Raw genomic sequence first — 22,803 nt, forward strand, 5'->3', positions numbered from 1 at the left:
TTGCAACATACTCTAAATTGTTCCTCACAACATATCTTCACTTCCCATGTAGACTGCCTCATTAGTCAAGCACCTTTGTGCCAGTACAGTTTGAAACATTGGGTAGTGCTACTACAGTACTCAGGCTGGAGATGACCATGAACTGATGATGGCTGCTATATATAAATGTTAGTGCACGAGCAGGTAGAGAAGTGTCATATAGTTGAAAAGCTAGTAACATAATTGTCCAAATCATGCATACAAGTGGAAGCACTAGCTGGAAACAAGTATAGCTAGGTGTATTATCAACTGCTTTCCGAAGAAGTTGACAATATTGATCCTCAGTGATATAAAAAATTAACCCCCCTCCAAGCCCCCGCGTTGCTCCCAGGGGCAACTCGGGTGGCGAAAACCTAGCCGCCACCCAAGCCCCCTCCCTCCCCTCCCTCCCCTCGCCGCCGCCGGAGGATGCAGGCGGGCGAAGCCCACGTCGATGGACGGCGGCGGCAAGGCCCTTGTTCGCGTGCTCGCTCGCAGGTGTTGGGCGCGCTGGAGCGGCTGGAGCGTGCGGTGGCGCGGCGGACGGCGGTCTGCGCGCAGGGGAGGTCGAGATGGCGCGGTGCGCGCGCATGGTGGAGCTACCTGGCAACGGCTGGCCGCTGCAGCGAGTGGCAGAGCTGCAGGCGCCCAGATCTAGGCAGCACGGGCCCGCCCTGGCCCGCATCAACCACTCTGCCCCTGCCACCCTTCTCCCTCCTCCCACCCCTCCCTGCCGCCGCCAGTGGTCGCCGCTGGGTTGGTGAGCACGCGCGCGACAACCATGACGGTTGCTGCGATGTTGTGCCCCGGCGGATCCTGGTGGCGGAGGCTGCGGGCCGACGCAGCGTCGGCGCGGTGCAGGTGACTGCTGTTGCCTGCTGGACGCGCTCCCGGCGGTGGCCGGCCTGCTGGCTCTGCGCTGGCTGGTGCCCACTTCTGCGACTGTCGACGTTCCTAGGCTTCCCTCCTCCATGTGTGTCTGTCTTCTCCGGCGTTCTCTGCCATGTCCAGTCTGAATCTGCATCCGAGGTCCTTGCTCATGGGGCGGGGCGAAATCCCCGCGCAGCAATGGCCTGTGTTGTCAACAGCGACGCCCTAGGGTGTCGTCACCTCCTTGGAGGCGTTGCATGACCCTAACCGGACCTCCTCCTAGAGCACCGGGAGAAATCCTAGGTCCTGCCTCCCGGACCGGGCAACAGATGGTGGCTGGTGATGCATCGCTCTGGCGTCGACGGTTGCACAGGGAGCAGGGCGCAACGTATGCCATCGCCGGCGCTCCCCCAACGAATGTTACGCCAGTTCCTGTCGGGCCCTGCCTTTCACCCGCCGACCCTAGGCATATGGGTGTGTGGTACGTTGGTCTGGGCAGTTCTGGAGCTGCAATCGTACCTGGTGGTGTCTAGCAATGGCGGTGATGCTGCCCTGTTGCTCCGAGTCTCGGCGCCTTGCCATCTTTTGCTAGAGGTCTGGCTGGGCGAGGCCTAATGTCGTTGTGTGTTGTTGTTGAGGGCACCTCCTTACCTAGTTGTAGTCGCTTGGTGAGGACGGTCGTGTGTGTGTGTGTGTGTCCCTCCTTCCTGGAGGTTGTACCCCTGATGTCTTCCTGTTCAATGCAATGAAATACAAACTCTTTTGCGTTTTCTCGAAAAAAATAAAATGAAGGAATTAACTTTGACACGTGAGATGCAGGGGACTTGAGAAAAGTCAGAACTTAACATATATGCAAAATGCAGCACACATCCATAAAGATGACACATCCAGAATGCGCAACTTAACGATGTTAGTTACGTCTAAAAATAATAAGAGTTGTACTGACTGCAGAGCAGAGTCAACTTAGTCATCAACATGCTAATCCCACCTTGCTGAATTAATTAAGAGTTGTGGTTGCAGGATCGGCAAATCCTTAGATTAATCAACAGCATCTCTTCCCTCTCAATTGAATTCCTTTAGTGTTTTCACAAAGAACAGATCCATCTTAGTCACGAACTTGCTAATCTCACCTCTCTGAATAAATAATTGTGGTTGGACGACCGGCGAATTGTTAGATTTACTAAAACTTAGTATTCCTCTCAACTGAATCCCTGTTTGGTTTTGCGAAGAACACCAATATGTGTGTAGCTGCAAGTAAACATGCAACTTCAAGTCTGCTCTCTTCTTTCTTGTGAGATCATAACAATCTTGGTTCTTCTTCTGAATGAATGAATGAAAGAAGGAAGTTTTTCGGTGCAAACACGATCGCAGAGCTGTCGGCAAATGACGGTAAGACACTTCATGCCAGCATGTTTGCTTAATTCAGAGTCAGAATGTTGAGGGCCAAGGTCGACGCCATATGTCCATGGCACTATTACACATAGTTCAAGCCTCAGGGACGAGTGGGTGTTTTCTTTTGAACCCAGTTCCATGGTTGTATGCTGAGCATACATTCAGTCTCCATCCATATGATCCAACCAGCATGTATGTACAACTGTTGCACTTGCAAACAAGCAAGATGCCAACTTCAAAGGCATCACCAAGTTCATTCGAAAGAATGGTTGTGACCATTCTCGACAAATACTGGTTCATAAGGTTCAACGCAACGTATGTGATAAGGACTCAAGGCATCCAAAAAAGTTCCAGCAAGCCTTGGTTCTGTTATCAGGTTGGATTACTTAGATCACCAGTCTGAAACTCTGAATTAAATAGTCTGCAGTCTTCATGCAGCTACATCAGTAATTATTCTATCAACCGCATCAAAGTATCGAGTGAAAACGGCCATTCAGTGAAAACTTGAAAACTATCCTCGTATGCCTTTGGATCACAAACGTATGGTACAAATCAGAGGTGGGAATCTCCCCAGCCACTTAACCACACTTTTCCCGAAAACCCCCTGCCTGTACGTGCTGGCTTGGTAAGGGTTCAGAAAAAAAAACAGATGGTGTTCAATCTATGCCGCCATGGAGCCTCGGCCGGTGCCGATCGCCATGTGCGCTGACCCTCCGGCGGACCTGTGCCCTAGCTCTCCAACGGCCCCATGCCCCCATCCTTAAGCACTCTTCCTCGCCCTCCAAAGGTTCCGTCCAGGAGCGCTCGCCCTCCTTCGGCGGTGATCCCCTACCCTTTGCCGGCCCCGGCCATGATTTAGATGCAGTCCTGAATGACAACTTAGATGCAATGCTGGATCGGCAGTTTGTTTCTTAGATTTTTTTTCTCTCCATGTCTTTGGCAAGGACAAGTGATGTGTATTTTATATCATTGCTACAAACTTTGATGCGGTTGATAGAATAATTAATGATGTAGCCGCATGGGGACTGCAGACTATTTGTGATTTCTATATATCTTCGAGTTGCTTGGTGTAACCTGAAGAATTCGCAAACATTCATTCCATTGTAGGCTTGCAGCAGGTTAGTGATGTATGCATGTTTATACATGACATGGTGTCTGGACAAATTCATTCAGTTGTAGCAGCTGTTAGTGTTGGTTGTGCTTAATGAGTGTGGACATGAATGTGTAGAGTGTTTGTGATAGTAGTTTAATTGATTTGGGACCTGGAGGGAAACCCAGCATTTTTTTTACCTTGCCAAGTGGTTGTGGATGAGAATTGAGAACAGGTTAGTCCCGTCGAAAGTCTCATGCCAAGATCAGCTACAGCAATTCGGACTAATGATCCAGGTAATCCAACCTGAGAACAAAACCAAGGCTTGATGCCATTTGGCTTGCTGGAACATCCTCGGATGCCAGAAGTCCTTATCACATACATTGCGTTGAACCCTATGGACGTGCCATTCACTCTAGGTAAAGTTCTCGGCACCTCTTTGGTGTATCAATAAGACCCCAGTCACCACCGTTGTTAGCTAGCTCAGGTTCTGTTTTCCTTTTACATTTTATGATATGATATATTATTTATCGATAATGGTCACGACCGGTATTTTTCCAGTTTCTCACTATGTATGGATGTTCACGACGAGTATTTGTCGAGAATTGTCACAACCAGTGTTTAGAATGAACTCGGTGATGCTGTTCAAGTTGGCATCTTGCTTGTTGGATCATATGAATGGAGACTGAATGTATGCTCAGTTTACACCCATGGAACTGGATTCAGAAGAAAACACAACTCTTCCCTGAGGACTCAACTATGTAATAGTGCCATGAACATATGGCGTCGACCTTGTTCCTCAACGGTCTTACTCTGAATTAAGCAAACTATATACTCGATGATAGCTATATATTGTATAGCTCAATTGTATGAATGGAAGGAGCCCCCCCCCCCCCCCCCGCCCGCGTCGCTCCCCGTGCGGGCGACTCGGGCGCCCCCCCCCCCCCAACCCTAGCTAGCGCCGCCGCCGCCGCCCGTCCATCCTCACTCTGCCGCTGCCGGAGGACGTCGTGGGGCAAAGCCGCGCGGCTGACGGCAGCGGCAGGGATCCTCCTCGCGTCAACGGGTGGCTCTCGGGCACGGCGGTGGTCACTTGTTGGCCGGCGCGTCGATCTGCGAGCGGGGCCTGGTCTCGGCGGCTTCCGGCTTCAGCGGCGGCGTCGTGGGGCTACGCGCGCGGGCGCGGAGCTGCGAGTGGGTGGATTTGAGCGGCGGCTTGGGGCGCGGTGCCTCGGGCGCGGGGCTGCCCGCTGGCTCGGCTGCGGCGTCCCGTGGCTGGCTGCGCTGGTGTGGAGGCTGGGGCACGCGCGGCTGGCCGGGTGACGCGCCGTGCGCGGCCGGTGCTGGCCCTGCTGCCCCGTGTTGCTCCAGATCTGGCGGGCGGCGGCGTTTCTCCTGCATCCCTTCCCTCGTTCGTGACTGTGCCGTGCTGGTCCTTATGGCAAGCTTCTTGTTCTGGCCAGTCTTGCTTGTACGGGGGAAGGGGAGGTGGAGGGAGTCCCAGGATCCACGGCGACGGATTCTGCTCCTTTTCGTGGTAAGTTGGGGGTGCTCTGCTCCCCTCTCGTGGCCTGCGTCGGCGGCCTTAGGTGTGCCAGGTCTTGGATCTCAGGCGATTTGGTCGTGATTGGCTCCTGGAGAAATCCTTGCAAAAACTGCTGTTGATGCCGGTGACGGCGGCGCCATTTTTGGTGTCGTTCACCTTCTTGGAGGCGTTACTGAGGAGTCCAGTTCACCCAAATCCCTCGAGAGTGTCTCCGGGCGAAAGCCCAAGATCTTGTTTTGCTAGATCGGATGACGACGGCGTCAGCTTCGTCGCCACCTCCTTGGAGGCGTCGTCTTGGAGACCATGGCTATTGGTGATATCCGACGGCTTGCGTGGGTGGCGGTTGTCGGTGGGGTGTGGTTGATGTTGATGGTGTTGCGGCCGGCTTGGGGGTCGACGGTGGGTTTGTGTCTTCGGCGATGTTCGTGCTCGAGTGCTTCTTGGTGTGTCTCGGCTAGGCGGTGCCTTGCGATTTCGCCGGTGGCACACAGGTGCCGTGCGCGTCGTCTCGGCCTCGGGTGTCCTTTCGAATGTACCCCCGACACAGGTGGTGTTGTGGCGTTGTGCAGTCTCGGATGCGCGGTGCCTTTCGATTGCGTCGACGGTGCAGTGCCGTGGTTTGGTCTGCTTGGTGATGCCCCCTGGCGACGCCGGTGGCACACAGGTGGTGTGGCGTCGTCTCGGCCTCGTGTGACCCTTCAAATGTGCCCCGTGACGCAGGTGGTGTCGCGGCGTTGTGCAGTCTCGGTTGTGTGGAGCCTTTCGATTACGTCGACGGTGCAGTGTCTTGGTTTAGTCTCGGCTGGCCGATGCCGTTCGATTACACCGGCGGTGCTCTCTGTTGTGTTTCCCTCCTTGTTCTCCCCTGTTGTGTGTGGCGTCTTGTGTGTTGCCGGTATGTTGTGTTGTTTTATTTTATTTCTCCTCCCTTGTATCCCCTGTACCTCTGGTTCACTTGAACCTATCTTGCGACAGGCTGCAAAGCCTTATAGGCAAATGAATACAATTCAGGCGGGGGAGTTCTCCCCCCCCCCCCCTTGAAAATTCAAAAAAAAAAATTTGTATGAATACATAATCGTATATATCTCATGTATATTAATTCTTGATGTGAGCAGTTGTAAGGGATTTAAATTAGCTGGCGGGCCCTGTAGTTTCAGAAGATGGATCTCTCTCATCCTGCTGCACAGTTTGGTTACATCAGATTGCATGCGTGAATGCAGTGCTGGCCCTTGATGGCAAAGGAGCCTACCAAAAGCTAACGGCGAAGTATCGAGTGAAAACAGTCATTCAATGAAAACTTGAAAACTATCTTCGTACGCCTTCGGATCACGAACGTATGGTGTAGACCAGAGGTGGGAATCCCACCAGCCACTTAACAACACTTTTCGCGAAAACCCCCTACTACCCGGAATTATCCCCTTCTCCCTTTCTCTCCAGCCGCCAAGGCGACCCGGAGGCCACGGCAATTCAGCGGCGATTGACTGCAGAGCCGCTCCCCTAGCGACGGTGACTCGGAGGCCGCGGCGGCGCCCCGACGCGACCGCGATCCGGCACTGACCACACGCTCTGGCGGGCCGGCGCTCGCTCACGCAACGACGACCGACGGCCATGGTGATGCCTCCGCGCGGCGGCGACCCGGCGATTCACCCACACGCGAGGGAGACCAAGCGGCCGCAGTGCTGCATCCATGCGACGGCAACCCGGCGCTGCCCCCACATGAGGGACGGAGGAAACGAGCGGCCGTGGCGCTGCATCCATGCAACGGCGACCCAGGGGCTTGCTTGCCCTTCAAAACTGCTCCACGTGAATGTTGATGATGTTTTGTTGTAACTGAATGAATGTGGATGAGCAGATAAATCCTAGTTCTTTTGCTGCATGTGAATCAGTGTAAATCTACAGAAAATACTTGAATGAATGTGGTACAAGAAATCTTTTCTGACATTTCAGTGACATGGATAACACAAAAGGATTTTGCTTCTTTTACATCCATGTTCATTCTTCACTCATTTAGAGTGCTGGTGTACTGAAATTCATGTGCTGATGTTGTCTATGTATATTTGTACACCCACTAATGCCAAGCATGTACTGGTGGTACTCAGAGATTAGTAAATTTCATGAGATAACATTCAGACAGTAGAATTCAGTGACATGCCATGTATGTACTGGTGGTTAACATCTTCAGTCTTGCTAAATTCTGAGTTGACTAATCCATCACCTACAATACACAGGAATTGGCATTAATCAATTAACCTCTTATGCCTTATTACCCTGTCTAATTCTAGCTAGTAAAAAGAAACAATTTGCCATGAGAAACATTATTCTTGCACATATATTCAGAGATACAAAGCCATCTAAAATGCATCCAACAAGTGAGCTTGAGTACAAATATTCAGAGATGCAAGGCCATCGAAAAATTCATCCAACGCATGAGCTTCAGTACAAATATTCAGAGATACAAGGCCATCTAAAATTCATCCAACACATGAGCTTCAGTACAAATATTCAGAGATAAAATGATAATCTCCTAGCAAAATGTTGGCACAAGTACCAATGAGCTTCAGTACAAATATTCAGAGATACAAGGCCATCTAAGTTGTCATTCAGGACTGCATCTGAATCATGGCCGGGGCCGGCAAAGGGTAGGGGATCACTGCCGGCGGAGGGCGAGCGCTCCTGGACGGAACCTTTGGAGGGCGAGGAAGAGTGCTTAAGGATGGGGGCATGGGGCCGTTGGAGAGCTAGGGCACAGGTCCGCCGGAGGGTCAGCGCACATGGCGATCGGCACCGGCCGAGGCTCCATGGCGGCATAGATTGAACACCATCTGTTTTTTTTTCTGAACCCTTACCAAGCCAGCACGTACAGGCAGGGGGTTTTCGGGAAAAGTGTGGTTAAGTGGCTGGGGAGATTCCCACCTCTGATTTGTACCATACGTTTGTGATCCAAAGGCATACGAGGATAGTTTTCAAGTTTTCACTGAATGGCCGTTTTCACTCGATACTTCGCCATGATATAAAATACACACCACTTGTCTTTGCCAAAGATATGGAGAGAAAAAATTCTAAGAAACAAACTGCCGATCCAGCATCGCTTCTGCCTCCAACAGCTACAATACTTGTCTTTGCAGGATATGCAACAACACAGATGTTAGCCTTTGGTTGGCTCCACTGCCATCAAGGGCCTGCACTGCAATCACGCATGCAATCAGATGTAACCAAGTTGTGCAGCAGGATGATAGAGATCCATGTTCTAAATCTACAGGGCCAGCTGGCTAGTTTAATTCCCTTCCACCTGCTCACATCAAGAATTAATGTATGTGAGATACCATATACGATTATGCATTCATACAATTGAGCTGGTAAATTATTTGTCCAAATCATCCATGCTATCGGATGAATGAACAACCAAATCAATAATTACATAACAGCCAGTCAATCAATAGGTAATACCAACACATAACTAATAGTTGTATCGATTAGCTCACTTTCTTTCAAAGTATTTTCACACATTAGCGAGGGATTAAACAATTTCTGAACAACAACATTAGAGATACCGGATAGAAGAATAAAACTAGCTCCGAGGTTTCAAACATGCCTAATGAGTTAAACATTTGACATTTGATTTTCCAGTTACTCATTTAGCATTTTATATGAATGATAACATATATTAAACAGTACAGTAGCTATGATCGTCTATCTAGCAACGGTATTTGAGAATCCACGAACAAAATATAGCAAGATTAGATCACTCCTACAATATGAGGACTAGGAATGAACTATCACCTGGTGCATAGAAACTCCTGAAAGAATGACAGTAAGTAATAGTATTACGGGCTTCACAAAGCTTCCTAGATTGCATAGACTCTAGTTCAACCATATAGACACTCCCGTTCATATATAAAAATATCCCAGTATCCTCAGCATATCCTAGTATAAATTTCAGCCAGGTCTTCTGTCCCTCGGCCTGAGGAGGGATCCCAAGAATGTTATGCATCTCAATGGTCTTCCACAACATCCATGTGGATACACCGTGGCAATTCATATTCCTCTGCCACATTTGAATGTTGTTGTAATGGCGAGACATCGTGGCAAGACCAACTACGCCATCCTCTGCCTGAATGATCTGATGGTTGCCTGAATGATACATACGGGAAGGCCCCTCGAGCACATCAAGGATTTGACTTTCCAAATCAAACCAAAGTATACCCTTCATCACATACTTAAATGACCAGTAAAGTACATTACCAACAAGGGTGCTAAAATAATCGTCAAAACAACCATGATATTGAAACTCTGTTGAGATGAGATCGGCTCATGTGTCGGTCTCAGAGGAATAAATAGAGGTGAGAGGTCAACCATTCTTAGCACATACAAGCAGCAAGACCACCTTAAAGGGGGTGGAGTGGCAATCGCCGTGCACATGTCTCGGTTCGCGGGAAGCACATAGCACCGCCCCATTGATGTACCTCCCCTTGAACTCGGGTGGTATTAGCAAACGATGCTGGTTGCTGGAGGTGTGGTCGCGCACACGAAGACATCCACGCGCTCCCGGTGTATGATGAGGAAGCGGCCATGGCGGCAACTGAGCAAGCGGGCCCCTTTGTCGAGGTACGGAGAAGGAATGTGGTCCGGAGCGGGCAGGATAGGAGTAAACTTGAGCTTAGAGCATCTCCACTAGGGCCCCAGGATGCCCCCCCAGGCACCTTTTTTTAGCACCGGCAGGTAAAAAACGTCCCAGCCAGGCCCCCAAGACTTCGTTTTGCACCGGATTTTGCAAAAGTTAGCGCCGGCACGCCCACCCCGCACCCAGCCCGCCGGGGGGCAGCTGGGACACCGGTTAGCTTTTTGCAGGCGCTGCCCCACTTGCCAGCCTCTCTCTCCCCCTTTCTCTTCTCCGGGCCCACCCACGTGTAGCACACTCCGTCTCTCCTCTCCACGCCCACACTCCCTCTCTCCCCGGTTCTACTCTCCATGTACTATGGGCGGGCGAGGCCGGAGCTCGCCGTGCGTGGACGGGGCTGGCGAGGCCAGGGCGGGCGCTGGCCAGAGATGGCGAGGCGGAGTCGTGGCCGGAGCAGGCAAGGCCGCGACGGGCGAGGCCGGAGCAGGCAAGGCCGGGGCGGCCACGGGAGGGCGCGGCCACGGGCGCGGCCACGGGAGTTCCTGCCCCCGCCCAAGAAGCACCCGCCGACGAGGAAGAGCCAGACGAGGAGGAGGGTGGCGTCGACGTATTCGTGCCCCCGACGGCCATGGCGGAGGAGGAAGGACGGGGCGGGCGACGGAGCTCGCGGGTAGGACGCCGCGTCTCCGCTCGTCCGAGACCTCGCGGGACACCGTGGTGCGCGCGCCGGCGCCGTACCTCACCATCGCCCTGTCTGGCTCTAGCAGCGGCGCCGGGTCCGGCCCCGTCCGCTCGCCTCCTCGCCCGGCCGGCCTCCCGCACGCCGGCTGGTCGGCTCGCGCCGGCTCCGCCTCCCGCGGCTTCCTCCGCGCCCGCCTTGCTCCCTGCCTGCTCGCCCCGTCCGGCTTCGCTAGCCACTTGCGGTTCGCGTGGTGGTTCGGGGGGGGGGGGGAGGGGACGCAACGAGTGGATAGCTTTCCACTCCCAGGCTATATTTTTCGCCGGTAGCCCCCTGTTGACGTATAATGTGTTGCCTAGTCTCTTCCATCAGATCGGTTTTTTGGTTGCATTGGCTAGAGCATGCACTTCTACATGGTATCAGAGCCAAGAGGTCTTGAGTTCAAGACCCGGCTAGCGCAATTAAATTGCAGCCCACTTTCGGTCCATGTTTAGGCCTGGGGGAGCCACACGTGAGGGGGAGTGTTGACGTATAATGTGTTGCCTAGTCTTTTCCATCAGATCGGTCTTTTGGTTGCATTGGCTAGAGCATGCACTTCTACACCCCCAAGTAGACGAAAAAAATGCCTCCTTAGAGGCTCAACGGCTGGAGATGTTCTTATCACCGGGATGATGTAAGAAGGCGCCGAGGAGGGGCGGCTCCCGATGATGCGCGCGGAAGCGGCGGAGGAATCCGTGGTCGATGACGAGCCCTCGCCAGCGCTTGCAGACGGCGGAGGCGCGCGGGAGGGATGACGGCAAAGAAGGGAGACGGAGGAGGATCTCCCCCAGCAGGTCGTCATCTTCCAGCGCCGTCTCTTGGGAACTGCCGCGATGGGGAATCATTGCTCGCCACCGGGCTTGCGTAGATGTGGGGATGGAGACGTCGACGTAGGGTTGAAGGCGGATAGCAACACGCACAGACGCACGGGGACGGGGTGAATCGTAGTGGATTTTCTTTGCTCGCACGCATGGAGCACGGCAGCATTTTGGGCCTTGACAGCACGGACCTGGATCGTTCGACCCCTGCTGGCTTAACGGTGGAAAAAAATTAACAAAATGGAAATAAAATAACTACATGCACGTTACTAGTCTGGATTTTTTTAGATAACTATTCTATTGGGCCATAAGCCCATAAACAAACCCAAACATAAACAACAAATCTATACCTACTATTAAAAGGTGTAACTCTTCTTCCTCCGGATTTTTGGTCCGTTTTGTACGTCAAAATTTGGTTCGTCCGTTCCATCCACACGGTAAAAAAACAGGCCACGTCGCACCTGAGCAGCAAAAACAGAAAGCAGCCCTCGATAGCCCAAAAAATAGCCGGCGGCCTGCACGCTCCAGTGGGCCGGTCTGGGCCTGATACGCAGTTGATCAGTTAATTAAAAATTAAAAATAATAATAAAAGCTCATGTGAGATTCGATCCCTCACCTTCCTGTTATGTTAGATAGAGAAGCCTACAACCAATTGAGATAGTAATACATTCATGCAAAATATAGGGTTGATGGCCCAATAGTACCACCTCGGTTCTTTACACGAAATTCTACTGATTTATATACATTTACAAAGTTTCCTATAACAAGCCTCGAGAACCAAGAATCAAAGGAACAAATCGAGAATAGTAACTCGATAAAAGAGGAAGGACATGCGGGGGGTTGCTTTAATTTAAATAGATTTGTGGGCTGACGTAGAAAAGAACATACTTGATGGATGGGGAAGGAAGGAGACTGCTGCTGTGGGCTAATTAATGGGATATTATACTTTCTCCGTCTCAAAATTCTTGTCTTAAATTTATCTACATACGGATGTATCTATTCACGTTTTAGTGTTAGACTCAGCGGGAATAAAGGGAAATGGTGGAGCCGGACGTTGCATTCCGCTCCGGGGCAGATCGTATCCAGATTCAGCACAAACCAAGAGCTCTGGTGGACGTGGAACGAGAATCGATCAGGAGGCATGGCCTGATGCAAAAAATGGTAGAGCATCTTCGTATATGCACAAGCATAAGTGCGTACTGGCCGTGTGTGTTTGGGCGGAATTGACCTGAAGGTAGCTTTTTTTTTTTAGCGGTAGGGGATGAAGTTAGCTGCAAATGCAAAATCCAACACACCAGGAATAGTTTGGACCCCTCATCAAAAAAGAAAAAGGAATGGTTAGGAGCTCAACTTGTCTCGGTCTTTTTTTTAGAGGATAAAGTTGGCAGAAACCCTTGAAGCAAAATGTAGTGCTGAAAACTTAGTCCAATCGGTCATTGACTCCTCTAACCACCCGTGCTCAAGCATAGGCCATCGAAGCAATACATGCCGTTGACGTCGACAGCAGTGGTCATGTCAAAGAGAACACGACCTCACCTTGTAGCAGGAGCGATAGGACGACGTCGAGCTGCCCATCCCCGTGGAAAAAGGGGAAGCGCCCGCAAGCTCCTAGGGCAAGTACATAAGTGGCCCCACACATATATTTTAGGAAGAACCTAGAAGATTTCAGTTGGTTTTTTCTTTTCTGGTTTTTTACTGGTTACCTTTTGGGGCTTTTCCCATTTCTTTTTTTGCTTTGTCATTTTTTCTTTTCTTTTTTGTTTATTTCTCTAAAATAACCATGAACATTTTCTAAATTAGGGATTTTTTGAATTTAGAAAATTATTATGTATGAATATTTTTGTTTATTTGAGGACTTTTGATTTCACCAGCAAAATCAAAAATATGAGAAAAATAGGCATGTCTTCTCCCCTATTATTATAGCAAACCAACATGCAACACTAGAAAAGGTAGGACGAAAAAACCAACGAAGAGCCGGGCCGACCGATCATGAGGGGACCGACAAACGTGCGTGGTGAGATTACTATGCCACAGCCCAGGGGCGATACCTGTGCAGTTTGGGCTTTCAAATCTGTTATTCATTTGCATGTATTAGGAAAATTAGGAAGTGTCTTACAGAGAGATGAAACCCTACTTTATCATAATTAGCATTTGCACTGTCGCAAACCACAGATCATTGCACTGCTATTTTTTAAAAGGGTTGCCGTGTCAAAATTAGGTCAAAGATGTATATTTTTTTCACCCGTTGCAACGCACGGGCATGTTTGCTAGTGTGTTCTCATGGATGTTGGATTACTACAAGTTTGAATCAGCTGCGTAAGGCAGAGAGCCATCTATATCTCTATTCTGGAAACAGCTGCAGAGGTTCAAAACTCTGCATCTCTCTTTCTTTAAAACAGCGTAGCAAACAACCAAATGAATCACCCCAAAAACATGGTCTTTGCTTTTGTTAGAGTATGTAATGGGCCTAATGGGTCCATTAGTCTTAGGGTTAATTAGAGATAAGGGTCGGTTGCTTAGGGGTCAAGTAAGCCTTGCTTGGGAGTCAAGTAAACATCTCTATATAAAGAGAGGAAATGTATCAATCTAATCAAGCAAGAATTAAGAAGGAAATCCCTTCCCTCTTGCCCGGCCGTGGGCAAAAAGGCCCCCGGCCGGCCCTCTCGCGTCCTCCTTCTAACAGCGCCATAACAATTTGGTATCAGGTAGCTCAGTTCCGATCATGTCTTCGCCGCCGGCCACCGCGTCGCTTCCGCTGCCGACCGTCACCACCGCGCCGCTGGCCATCTACACCGCGCCGCTGCCCTCCCCGTCCGCGCCGCTGGCCGCATCCTCCGGCGCCACCACCGCCCAGATGCCGGCGCCCTCCACCGCACCACCGGCCGCTGCCTACACTCCGGAAGAGATCACCGGGGTCCTCAACGACCTTGTCACAGCCGTCCAGGGGATCCGGCTGTACCTGGCCAGCCCCTACGGGCCGCCGCCGCCCCTTCCGCCAACCGCCGCCACCGGGCAGCCGGCCCTGCCATGGTACTCGCCGCATCCAGGGGCCTCCGCGGCGTTCGCTGGGATGCTGCAGGCCCAGCTGCAGCTGCCGCTGCCGCCGCCGCCCGCCGCCGCCCCACAGTGGCCGCAGTGGCCGGCGCCGGGTCCCGCCGCGCCTCCAGCGTCCATCGCCGCCCCCGCGCCGCTATGGCTGCCGTGGCTGCCGCCGCACCAGGCGGCCTTCGCCGCGCTCACCTGGCCACTGCAGCAGCCGCTGCAACTGCCATCCATCGCCACCACCGCCCAGCCCTGGCTGCAGTGACAGCCGCCGCTCCTAGCGGCCTTCGCCGCGCCCGGCGCTCCGCTGCAGCAGCCTCTGCCCCTGCCCGGTGCGCCACCGCAGCAGTCGCTGCAGCTGCAGCAGCCACCGCCGGTCAGCTCTGGTCCCGCATCGACCGCACCGGCGGGAGTCCCGCTTCACCAAGTCCAGTCCCCGCCGTCACTGTTTCCGTCTTGGATCGCTACCCGCCACGTGTCGGCGGCGATGAGGTTGCAGGCTGCTACGCGCGGCCTCCTAACGCGTCGGCGTGTGCGGGAGATGCGTGGTCTGCAGCTGCCGCTCCTCCGAGTTGCCCTTCGCTGCGCAAAGGACCTTGATCTCATCCGCTGCGTCGGGGATCTTGGGCATGCGGTTTCCCCCACGGGCAGCGGGCATGCTATTTTTCGCGCGGGCAGCGACCTCAAAGTCTGCGACATCGGCGGTTGGGGGGGCGCACCCCTCCTCGTCATTCTCCATCGCAAGCCCTCCATTCTTCCCTGTGCGATGGAGACCAACAGCCGTCCGGCAGGGAGAAGGCATGGTGTCACCGACAGTAGCGCACCGCGTAGCACCACTGCATTCCGCCACCGGCTGCCGCGAGGGCGCCTCTGCTGGTCACTCTTGCGACCACTTCCAGGTGGTCATACACATGCACTTCTTTTGTTCAGATGGTGTCCATGGGATCCAGGTGGCTGTACACGTGCACGGCCGACGTGCGGATGTTGTCCACTTTTTGTTAAGGGGTCCAAAATAAAGCGTCCCAGTCCGTTTCAGGTTGAGAATAATAAAACAAGCCGAGATGTAAAAGGCTTGTTTTTAGGTGTTAGGTTTGTGTTGCGTCGAGTCATGGTTATAAGTTGGTTAGGCTGCAGCTCGAGGACAAGCTGCATGTCCAGGTGGGGTGTAGTGTTAGAGTACGTAATGGGCCTAATGGGCCCATTAGTCTTAGGGTTAATTAGAGATAAGGGTCGGTTTCTTAGGGGTCAAGTAAGCCTTTCTTGGGAGTCAAGTAAACATCTCTATATAAAGAGAGGAAATGTATCAATCTAATCAAGCAAGAATTAAGAAGGAAATCCCTTCCCTCTCGCCCGGCCATGGGCAAAAAGGCCCCCGGCCGGCCCTCTCGCGTCCTCCTTCTAGCAGCGCCATAACAGCTTTACTCCTTGATACTCTGTTTTACTCCCAATAAGCAACAGAGAATGTTTTTGGGTGTGAATAATTTGGTTGTAGCAGAGACCATGAGCTACTCCAAAAAATGTCGATTTCTTCAGAAATTTCAGTCTTCAGAGTTTCAGAGCTTCAACTGAAGATGACAAGGTACAAAACAGAACCGGGCTTCTCTTCCATCCAGGTGAATGCTAAATCTGTTAGAGCTTCAACTGTCACAAAACACTACTACGCGATACCACTGTCAGCTCCCCCACTCTGCTCTGCTCATCTCTGAATTTCATTTCTAATGGCTGCTACGACCAAATCCAAATGTATGAATCATGCCCAAACACCTGTCATGCATAAGAAAACAACATACAAGTTTCACCCACCTCTCATCATGTTTGCAACATATACTCTTAATCGTTTTCTCAACACACACAAAACTTGTGGCCAATAATACGAAGTACACAACATATCATGATTTTTCACTTCCCATGTAGAGTAGAATTGACAACTATCTCATAAGACTGGCACCTTCATGCCAGTACAGTTTGAAACGTTGAGTAGTACTACGGGATTCCTGTTGAGATAACCATCAACTGAAGATGGCTGCTATAAATATCAATGCAAGAGCATCTAGAGAACTTCCATATAGTGTTGCCGCTAGTAAGTTAATTGTCCAGATCATGCATGCTAGTGGAAGCACTAGCTGGAAAAAAGTATAGGTATAACACTTTCTGAATAAGTTGACAGTATTTGATCCGCAGTGCCATATCAAGAGAACAAACTTCTTTTTTCGTGAATGAAAGAATGAACTTGGATATGTGGGATGCAGAGGACTTGAGAGAAAATACAGAATTTAACAGATCACTACGATATGCAAAATGCAGCACATATCCATCCAGATGACACCTCCAGAATGCGCAGGCTTTGTTAGATAATAACGAGAATAAACGAGACAGAGAGACACGGATTTTTACGTGAAAACTCTTGCGGGAGAAAACCACGGACGCACGAAGGCGCGATCACTATAAGGAGGAGTATTACAAGCACGAGACGACAGACCGTCTAAGGTGCGACTACATGGGATATATATGAGGGGCAACACATAGGAGTCCTTGTAGGACAAGTAAACGAGTTGTACTCGTACGCGTCGGTACCAACGCAAAAGGCCCACACCGTATGTACTACGTCTAGTCCAATACGGTACTAGAATTTGGATCACTATTTAACAATCTCCACCTTGAGCCAAATTCCCTTCAGTAGTCGAAGAAAGTGAATAACTCCATTCAAATTAGCTTAAACACCTTGTGCGTCAAAGTCCATAGGACTAGTGAGAAATACCAACTAAGCCTGTGCAAAGCTCAAACTTATTGATGGGAACTGGCTTTGTCATCATATGAGCTGGATTATCATGAGTACTTATCTTGCATACCTTCAAATCGCCTTCAGCAACAACATCTCGAATATAATGAAATCTGACATCAATGTGCTTTGTCCTCTCATGATACATTGGATTCTTTGTAAGATATATAGCACTTTGACTGTCACTAAATACGGTAGGGCAAGATGAATCTCCACAAAGCTCAGAATACAAACCTCTCAACCAGATAGCTTCTTTGCATGCCTCAGAAATAGCCATATACTCGGCATCAGTAGTGGAACAAGCCACAATAGACAGCAAAGTTGCTCTCCAACTCACAGCACAACCACCAATGGTGAAAACATAACCTGTGAGCGATCTTCTCTTATCCAAATCACCAGCAAAAATCAGAATCAACAAAACCAACAAGTCCATCTCTAGATTTCCCAAACTGTAAATAAGCATTAGAAGTACCTCGCAGGTATCTGAAAATCCACTGAACTGCTTTCCAATGTTCCTTTCCAGGATTAGCCATGTATCTAATGACAACACTCAATGCATATGATAAATCCGGATGAGAACAAACCATGGCATACATAAGTGAACCAACTGCACTTGAATAGGGAACTCTAGACATGTACTCAATATCGGCATCTGACTTAGGACATAAAGCTGATGATAATTTGAAGTGTGCAGCTAACGGAGTACTCACCGGCTTGGCATTATGCATATTAAAACGACGAAGAACTTTATCAATATATCCCTTCTGACTGAGATACACCTTTCCAGATGGTCTATCTCTGGATATTTCCATGCCAAGTATTTTCTTTGTTGCACCCAAATCCTTCATCTCAAATTCATTACTCAATTGCTTCTTTAGTTCATCAATATCTGACATACTCTTTGCAGCAATCAGCATATCATCAACATAAAGGAGCAAATAAATAGTTGAACCTTTGACAGTTTTCAAATAAACACAACTATCATAATTAGACCTTTTGAAACCTTGAGAGAGCATAAAGGTGTCAAATCTCTTGTACCACTATCTCGAGGATTGCTTCAATCCATAAAGAGATTTCTTTAACTTATAGACAAGCTTTTCTTTTCTAGGAATAACAAAACCTTCAGGTTGTTCCATATAAATATCCTCTTCTAATTCTCCATGTAAGAATGCAGTTTTAACATCCAATTTTTCAAGTTCAAGATCATGCATGGCAACAATACTGAGTAAAATGCAAATAGAGCTATGCTTCACAACAGGAGAAAAGACTTCGTTATAGTCAATACCTGGAATCTGACTGTAACCTTTAGCAACTAACCTTGCTTATATCTTGTCTCATCATTAGGAGAAATACCTTCTTTCTTCTTGAAAACCCACTTGCAACGAATAGGTTTCTTCTCTCTAGGTAATCTTACTAAATCCCAAGTGCCATTCTTTTCAAGTGATTCCATCTCATCATGCATAGCGGTCATCCACTTATTACTATCACTAGAAATAATAGCCTCGGAATATGAAGAAGGCTCAGCATTACCTTCAATTTCTTCTGCAACAGATAAAGCAAAAGAAACAATATTGCACTCTCCAATTAACCTGTCAGGTTTGTTAGTACCCCGCCTAACTCTGTCACGTGCAAGATTCCAACTGGGTGGAACAATAGGCTGATTTGGAGTGGGAGTGACATTATCATCATTAATGACGGGTTCATCATGTGCATCAAAAATTTCATTACCAGATGTATCACCTGAATCAAGAACATGCTCCACCTGAACAGTAGGCTCCTGAACAATAGGCTGTTGTTCACTCTCAATGGGAACATTAGTAGATGAAACATCATGTAACATAGCAGATTCATTAAAGATAACATTTCTGCTAATAACAACCTTTTGGGTTTCAGGATTCCATAATTTAAAACCTTTAACACCAGACTTATAACCAAGAAAGATGCACTTAACAGCCCTAGGCTCCAACTTTCCATTATCAACATGAGCATAAACAGTGCAACCAAAAACTCTCAACTGTGAATAATCAGCAGGTGGACCAGACCATACCTCAATTGGAGTTTTCTTATTAAGAGCAATAGATGGTGAACGGTTAATGAGATAACAAGCAGTGGAAGCGGCCTCAGCCCAAAAACGCCTATGCAAACCTGCATTGGACAACATGCAACGGGCTCTGGAAATAATGGTCCTGTTCATACGCTCAGCAACACCGTTTTTTTGAGGAGTATAAGGAACGGTGTAATGTCTGACAATGCCTTCAGACTTGCAATAATTCTTAAATTGCTTAGAACAGAATTCCATACCATTATCAGTGCGAAGTATTTTTACCTTTTTTACAGTTTGTCTTTCAATCATAATCTTCCACTCCTTAAATGCTGAGAATGCTTCATATTTATGCTTCAAGAAATAAGGCCAAACTTTTCTCGAATAATCATCAATAATAGTCAGCATGTAACTAGCACCACCTAGTGACTTCTTGCGAGATGGTCCCCATAAATCAGAATGCACATAATCAAGAATACCTTCGGTTGTATGAGTCGAAGTGTTGAACTTCACCCTCTTGTGCTTGCCGAAGATACAATGCTCACAAAATTTTAATTTACCAGGTTCATATCCATCAAGAAGACCTCTCTTATTTAACTCTGCCAAACCAAGTTCACTCATATGTCCAAGACGCATATGCCAAAGGTTAGCAGCATCACAATCAGAATTCTTTGAAACAACTGGAGTAGCGTTGCCTGAAACGGTCGAACCTCAAAGGTAATAAAGACCATTGGTCGAACTCAAATCACCTTTCATCACAATAAGGGAACCTTTGGTGACTTTCAAAACACTATCTCCACCTGAATACTTGTATCCCTTTGCATCAAGGGCACTCATAGAAATAAGATTTCTCTTCATCTTCGGAATATACCGAACATCTGTCAAAGTTCTGATTATGCCATCAAACATCTTGATTCGAATAGAACCTATGCCTTCAATCTTGCATGGTGAATTATCAAAATCCAAAACGGAACCAGCAGAAGTAGTGGAATCAAAAGTATTAAACCAATCTCTATGTGGACACATATGAAAAGTACATGCAGTATCAAGTACCCACTCATCATTGGTCTCAGCACATCCAGCAATAACGACAAGAGCATCATCGGAACTATCATCACAAGCAACGTTAGCAGAATTGTCACCTTGTTTGTTACCTTTTCTCTTTTCCTTGTTCTGCAACTTGAAACACTCTGAGATGTCATGCCCGTTTCTCTTGCAATATCTGCAATATTTCTTGTCTCTGGATTGCGACCGACCCCTGTGGCCATTCTTACTTTTGCCTCTGTTTCCATTATTGAAGTTCTTCTCCTTTGTCCTGCCACGAACAAATAATCCCTCTGCTTGGGATGAACTTGAACCATCATGAGGCACCATTAATTTTATCTTCTCCTTAGAGTTCAAAGCTTCATAAACTTCATTAAGCATGAGAGTATCACGACTGTATAATATGGTGTCTCTAAAATTGGTATAAGAACTTGGCAGTGAACAAAGTAACATTAAAGCAGTATCTTCCTCTTCATACTTAACCTTCATTGCAGCTAGATCAGATATGATCTCTTTAAATTCTGAAATATGATTCAAAACATTACCTCCCTCGGGTAACCTATGCAGGAATAATTTTTGCTTCAGATGCATCTTGCTGGTGAGATCTTTAGTCATGCAAATCCCTTCCAGCTTTAACCATAGAGCGGCGGCAGTTTTCTCGCTCAAAACTTCCTGCAAAATATTATTATGCAAATGGAGTTGAATTTGTGACAAAGCCTTACAATCAATTCTTTTCTCCTCAGCAGTCCAGTCCTCAATTCGGTTCTTCCCAAAACTATCCAGTGCTACATCATAGTCGGCCTGTGCCAACAATGCCCGCATCTTGACTTGCCATAGGGTAAACCTTGTGTCATGATCCAGCAGCGGAAAATGGTACTTCTGGTAGCCATGAGTAGATAAATCTGTCTACACAAAGTAGTACAAGCCAGTACAAAAATTCTTGATAGAATTAATTTGTAGAGCAGACGAAAACGTAGGATAAATAGCACCTGAATATTTACTGGCAGTGGACCAAGCAAGGATCAGCGATGAATAGTACAGACCAAATAGTACTGGCTGATCACGTGAGCAGTAATCAACAAATCCAAATACGACTCCTGTGCGTGTCTTCACGTGAGAAGTACTAGATCAAATCACCTTTACGCCTTGGGACTGGGTGCAAGCAGCAGCAACTCTGTTGCGCGGCTGTCGTGGATGGGAAACAACAGCGACGACTCGGCGGCTCGATGGATCGCCTGTTGGTCTCCGCAATGCGGCGACTTTGCGGCAGCGTACGGCGACTTTGTAAAGAATCAATCTCCTGTTGGTCTCGATCTCGGATAAGAAAAGGCCGCAGCCGAAAACCAGTCGATCTCGGCGACCGGCCGTGGCGCACGGAACGCAGCCCTAATCCTTTCGTCTTAAATCTTGTATCTGTAACTTGGCTCTATATACCACTTATTAAATAATAATAAGAATAAATGAGACAGAGAGACACGGATTTTTACGTGGAAACTCTTGCGGGAGAAAACCACGGACGCATGAAGGCGCAATCACTATAAGGAGTATTATAAGTACGAGACGACAGACCGTCTAAGGTGCGACTACATGGGATATATATGAGGGGCAGCACATAGGAGTCCTTGTAGGACAAGTAAATGAGTTGTACTCGTACTCGTCGGTACCAATGCAAAAGGCCCACACCGTATGCACTACGTCTAGTCCAATATGGTACTAGAATCTGGATCACAATTTAACAGGCTTAACGTTGTTAGCTACTCAACTCTGATAAAGCTTACTGTCTTGGACTTGGCAGCTACAATTGATTGTGGATCGTCTGAAAATAATTAGTGTTGTACAAACTACCGAGCAGAGCTGAGTTAGTCATGAGCCTGCTAATCTCACGTCATTCAATTGATTGACAGTTGTGGTTGCAGGATCAGTGAATCGTTAGATCAATCAACAGTTCTCCTCCCTCTAAACCGAATCCCTGATTGATTTCTGGGACAAGAACGTGGGTATAAGTGTAGCTGCAAGTAAACAAGCAACTTCCACTCTGTTCTTTTCTTTCTTGTGAGATCATGGCAATGTCGGTTCTTCTTCTTAATGAATGAATGAATCGATGGATGACGTGTTTTCCTGTGAACTCGATCGCAGGACTGCGGCAAAGGAAGGGGGGCACTTCATGCCTGCGAACGTTGGCGCCATCGTCTCTGTTGTGGCAGCATTACATGGTTCAGGCCTCGGGGACGAGCGTTCTTTTTTTCCGAATCCAGTTCCATGGGTGTAAACTGAAAAAAAAATTAAGTTCACACCCATATGATCCAACCATCATGTAGAACTGTAAGATTTGTACTCATGAGCAGAAACTCCTGCATTCATGACGTAGCAGAGGATGCCCAAGTACGGTATTGTTTCTCCTCACCCGCCTTTAGGCCGTCGTTCAGTGCAGCTCATCCGTTAGTCAGCAGGATCACCACTTTAGAACCTAATCTGGAAGTGTGCCAGCATCATGTATTTCCTCTATAAATTAATATAAGAGCGTTTGGATCACTACTTTAGAACCTATATCTGAAAGTGTGCCAACAATATTGAAGGAATCTATTAATTTGAAAGAAATTGAAGCACCAATATCTGAGCGCCCTTCAAAGAACATGCCTTTTCTGGCACAAAAATCAGAGACTAGAGGTATCGCGAGCAGCTAGAAACTACTACACGTTATACGTGTACGCTGTACATGGGTATAGCGTCACACAAACCGGCACACACACCCCTCCGTCCTGAGACTGGTCATTTTTTTAACCGTCAAAAAATATATGCGTTTAGAATATATATGTACATCATGCCA

The 22,803-nt window shown here is 48.6% G+C and overlaps 1 protein-coding gene and 2 pseudogenes across 1 annotated transcript; 2 read left to right on the forward strand and 1 right to left on the reverse strand.

Moving 5' to 3' along the window:
* The first annotated feature begins 447 nt into the window (after nucleotides 1–447).
* Nucleotides 448–1,171, forward strand: LOC125519656 (uncharacterized; annotated as a pseudogene).
* Nucleotides 1,172–7,042: 5,871 nt separating this feature from the next.
* On the reverse strand, nucleotides 7,043–9,371 carry LOC147962778 (uncharacterized). The gene is made up of 3 exons (XM_087534305.1): nucleotides 9,286–9,371; nucleotides 8,697–9,169; nucleotides 7,043–7,131 (listed from the first exon to the last, which is right to left on the reverse strand). The coding sequence occupies exons 1-3, from the start codon at nucleotides 9,369–9,371 to the stop codon at nucleotides 7,043–7,045; spliced, it is 648 nt and encodes a 215-aa protein (XP_087390431.1).
* A 4,726-nt stretch (nucleotides 9,372–14,097) lies between these two features.
* On the forward strand, nucleotides 14,098–14,943 carry LOC147962779 (uncharacterized; annotated as a pseudogene).
* Nucleotides 14,944–22,803: the final 7,860 nt, after the last annotated feature.

Source organism: Triticum urartu, chromosome 7A, assembly GCF_056163025.1.
Source record: "Triticum urartu cultivar PI428250 chromosome 7A, HENAU_Tu73, whole genome shotgun sequence".
In the NCBI taxonomy this organism is placed as follows: Eukaryota; Viridiplantae; Streptophyta; class Magnoliopsida; order Poales; family Poaceae; genus Triticum; species Triticum urartu.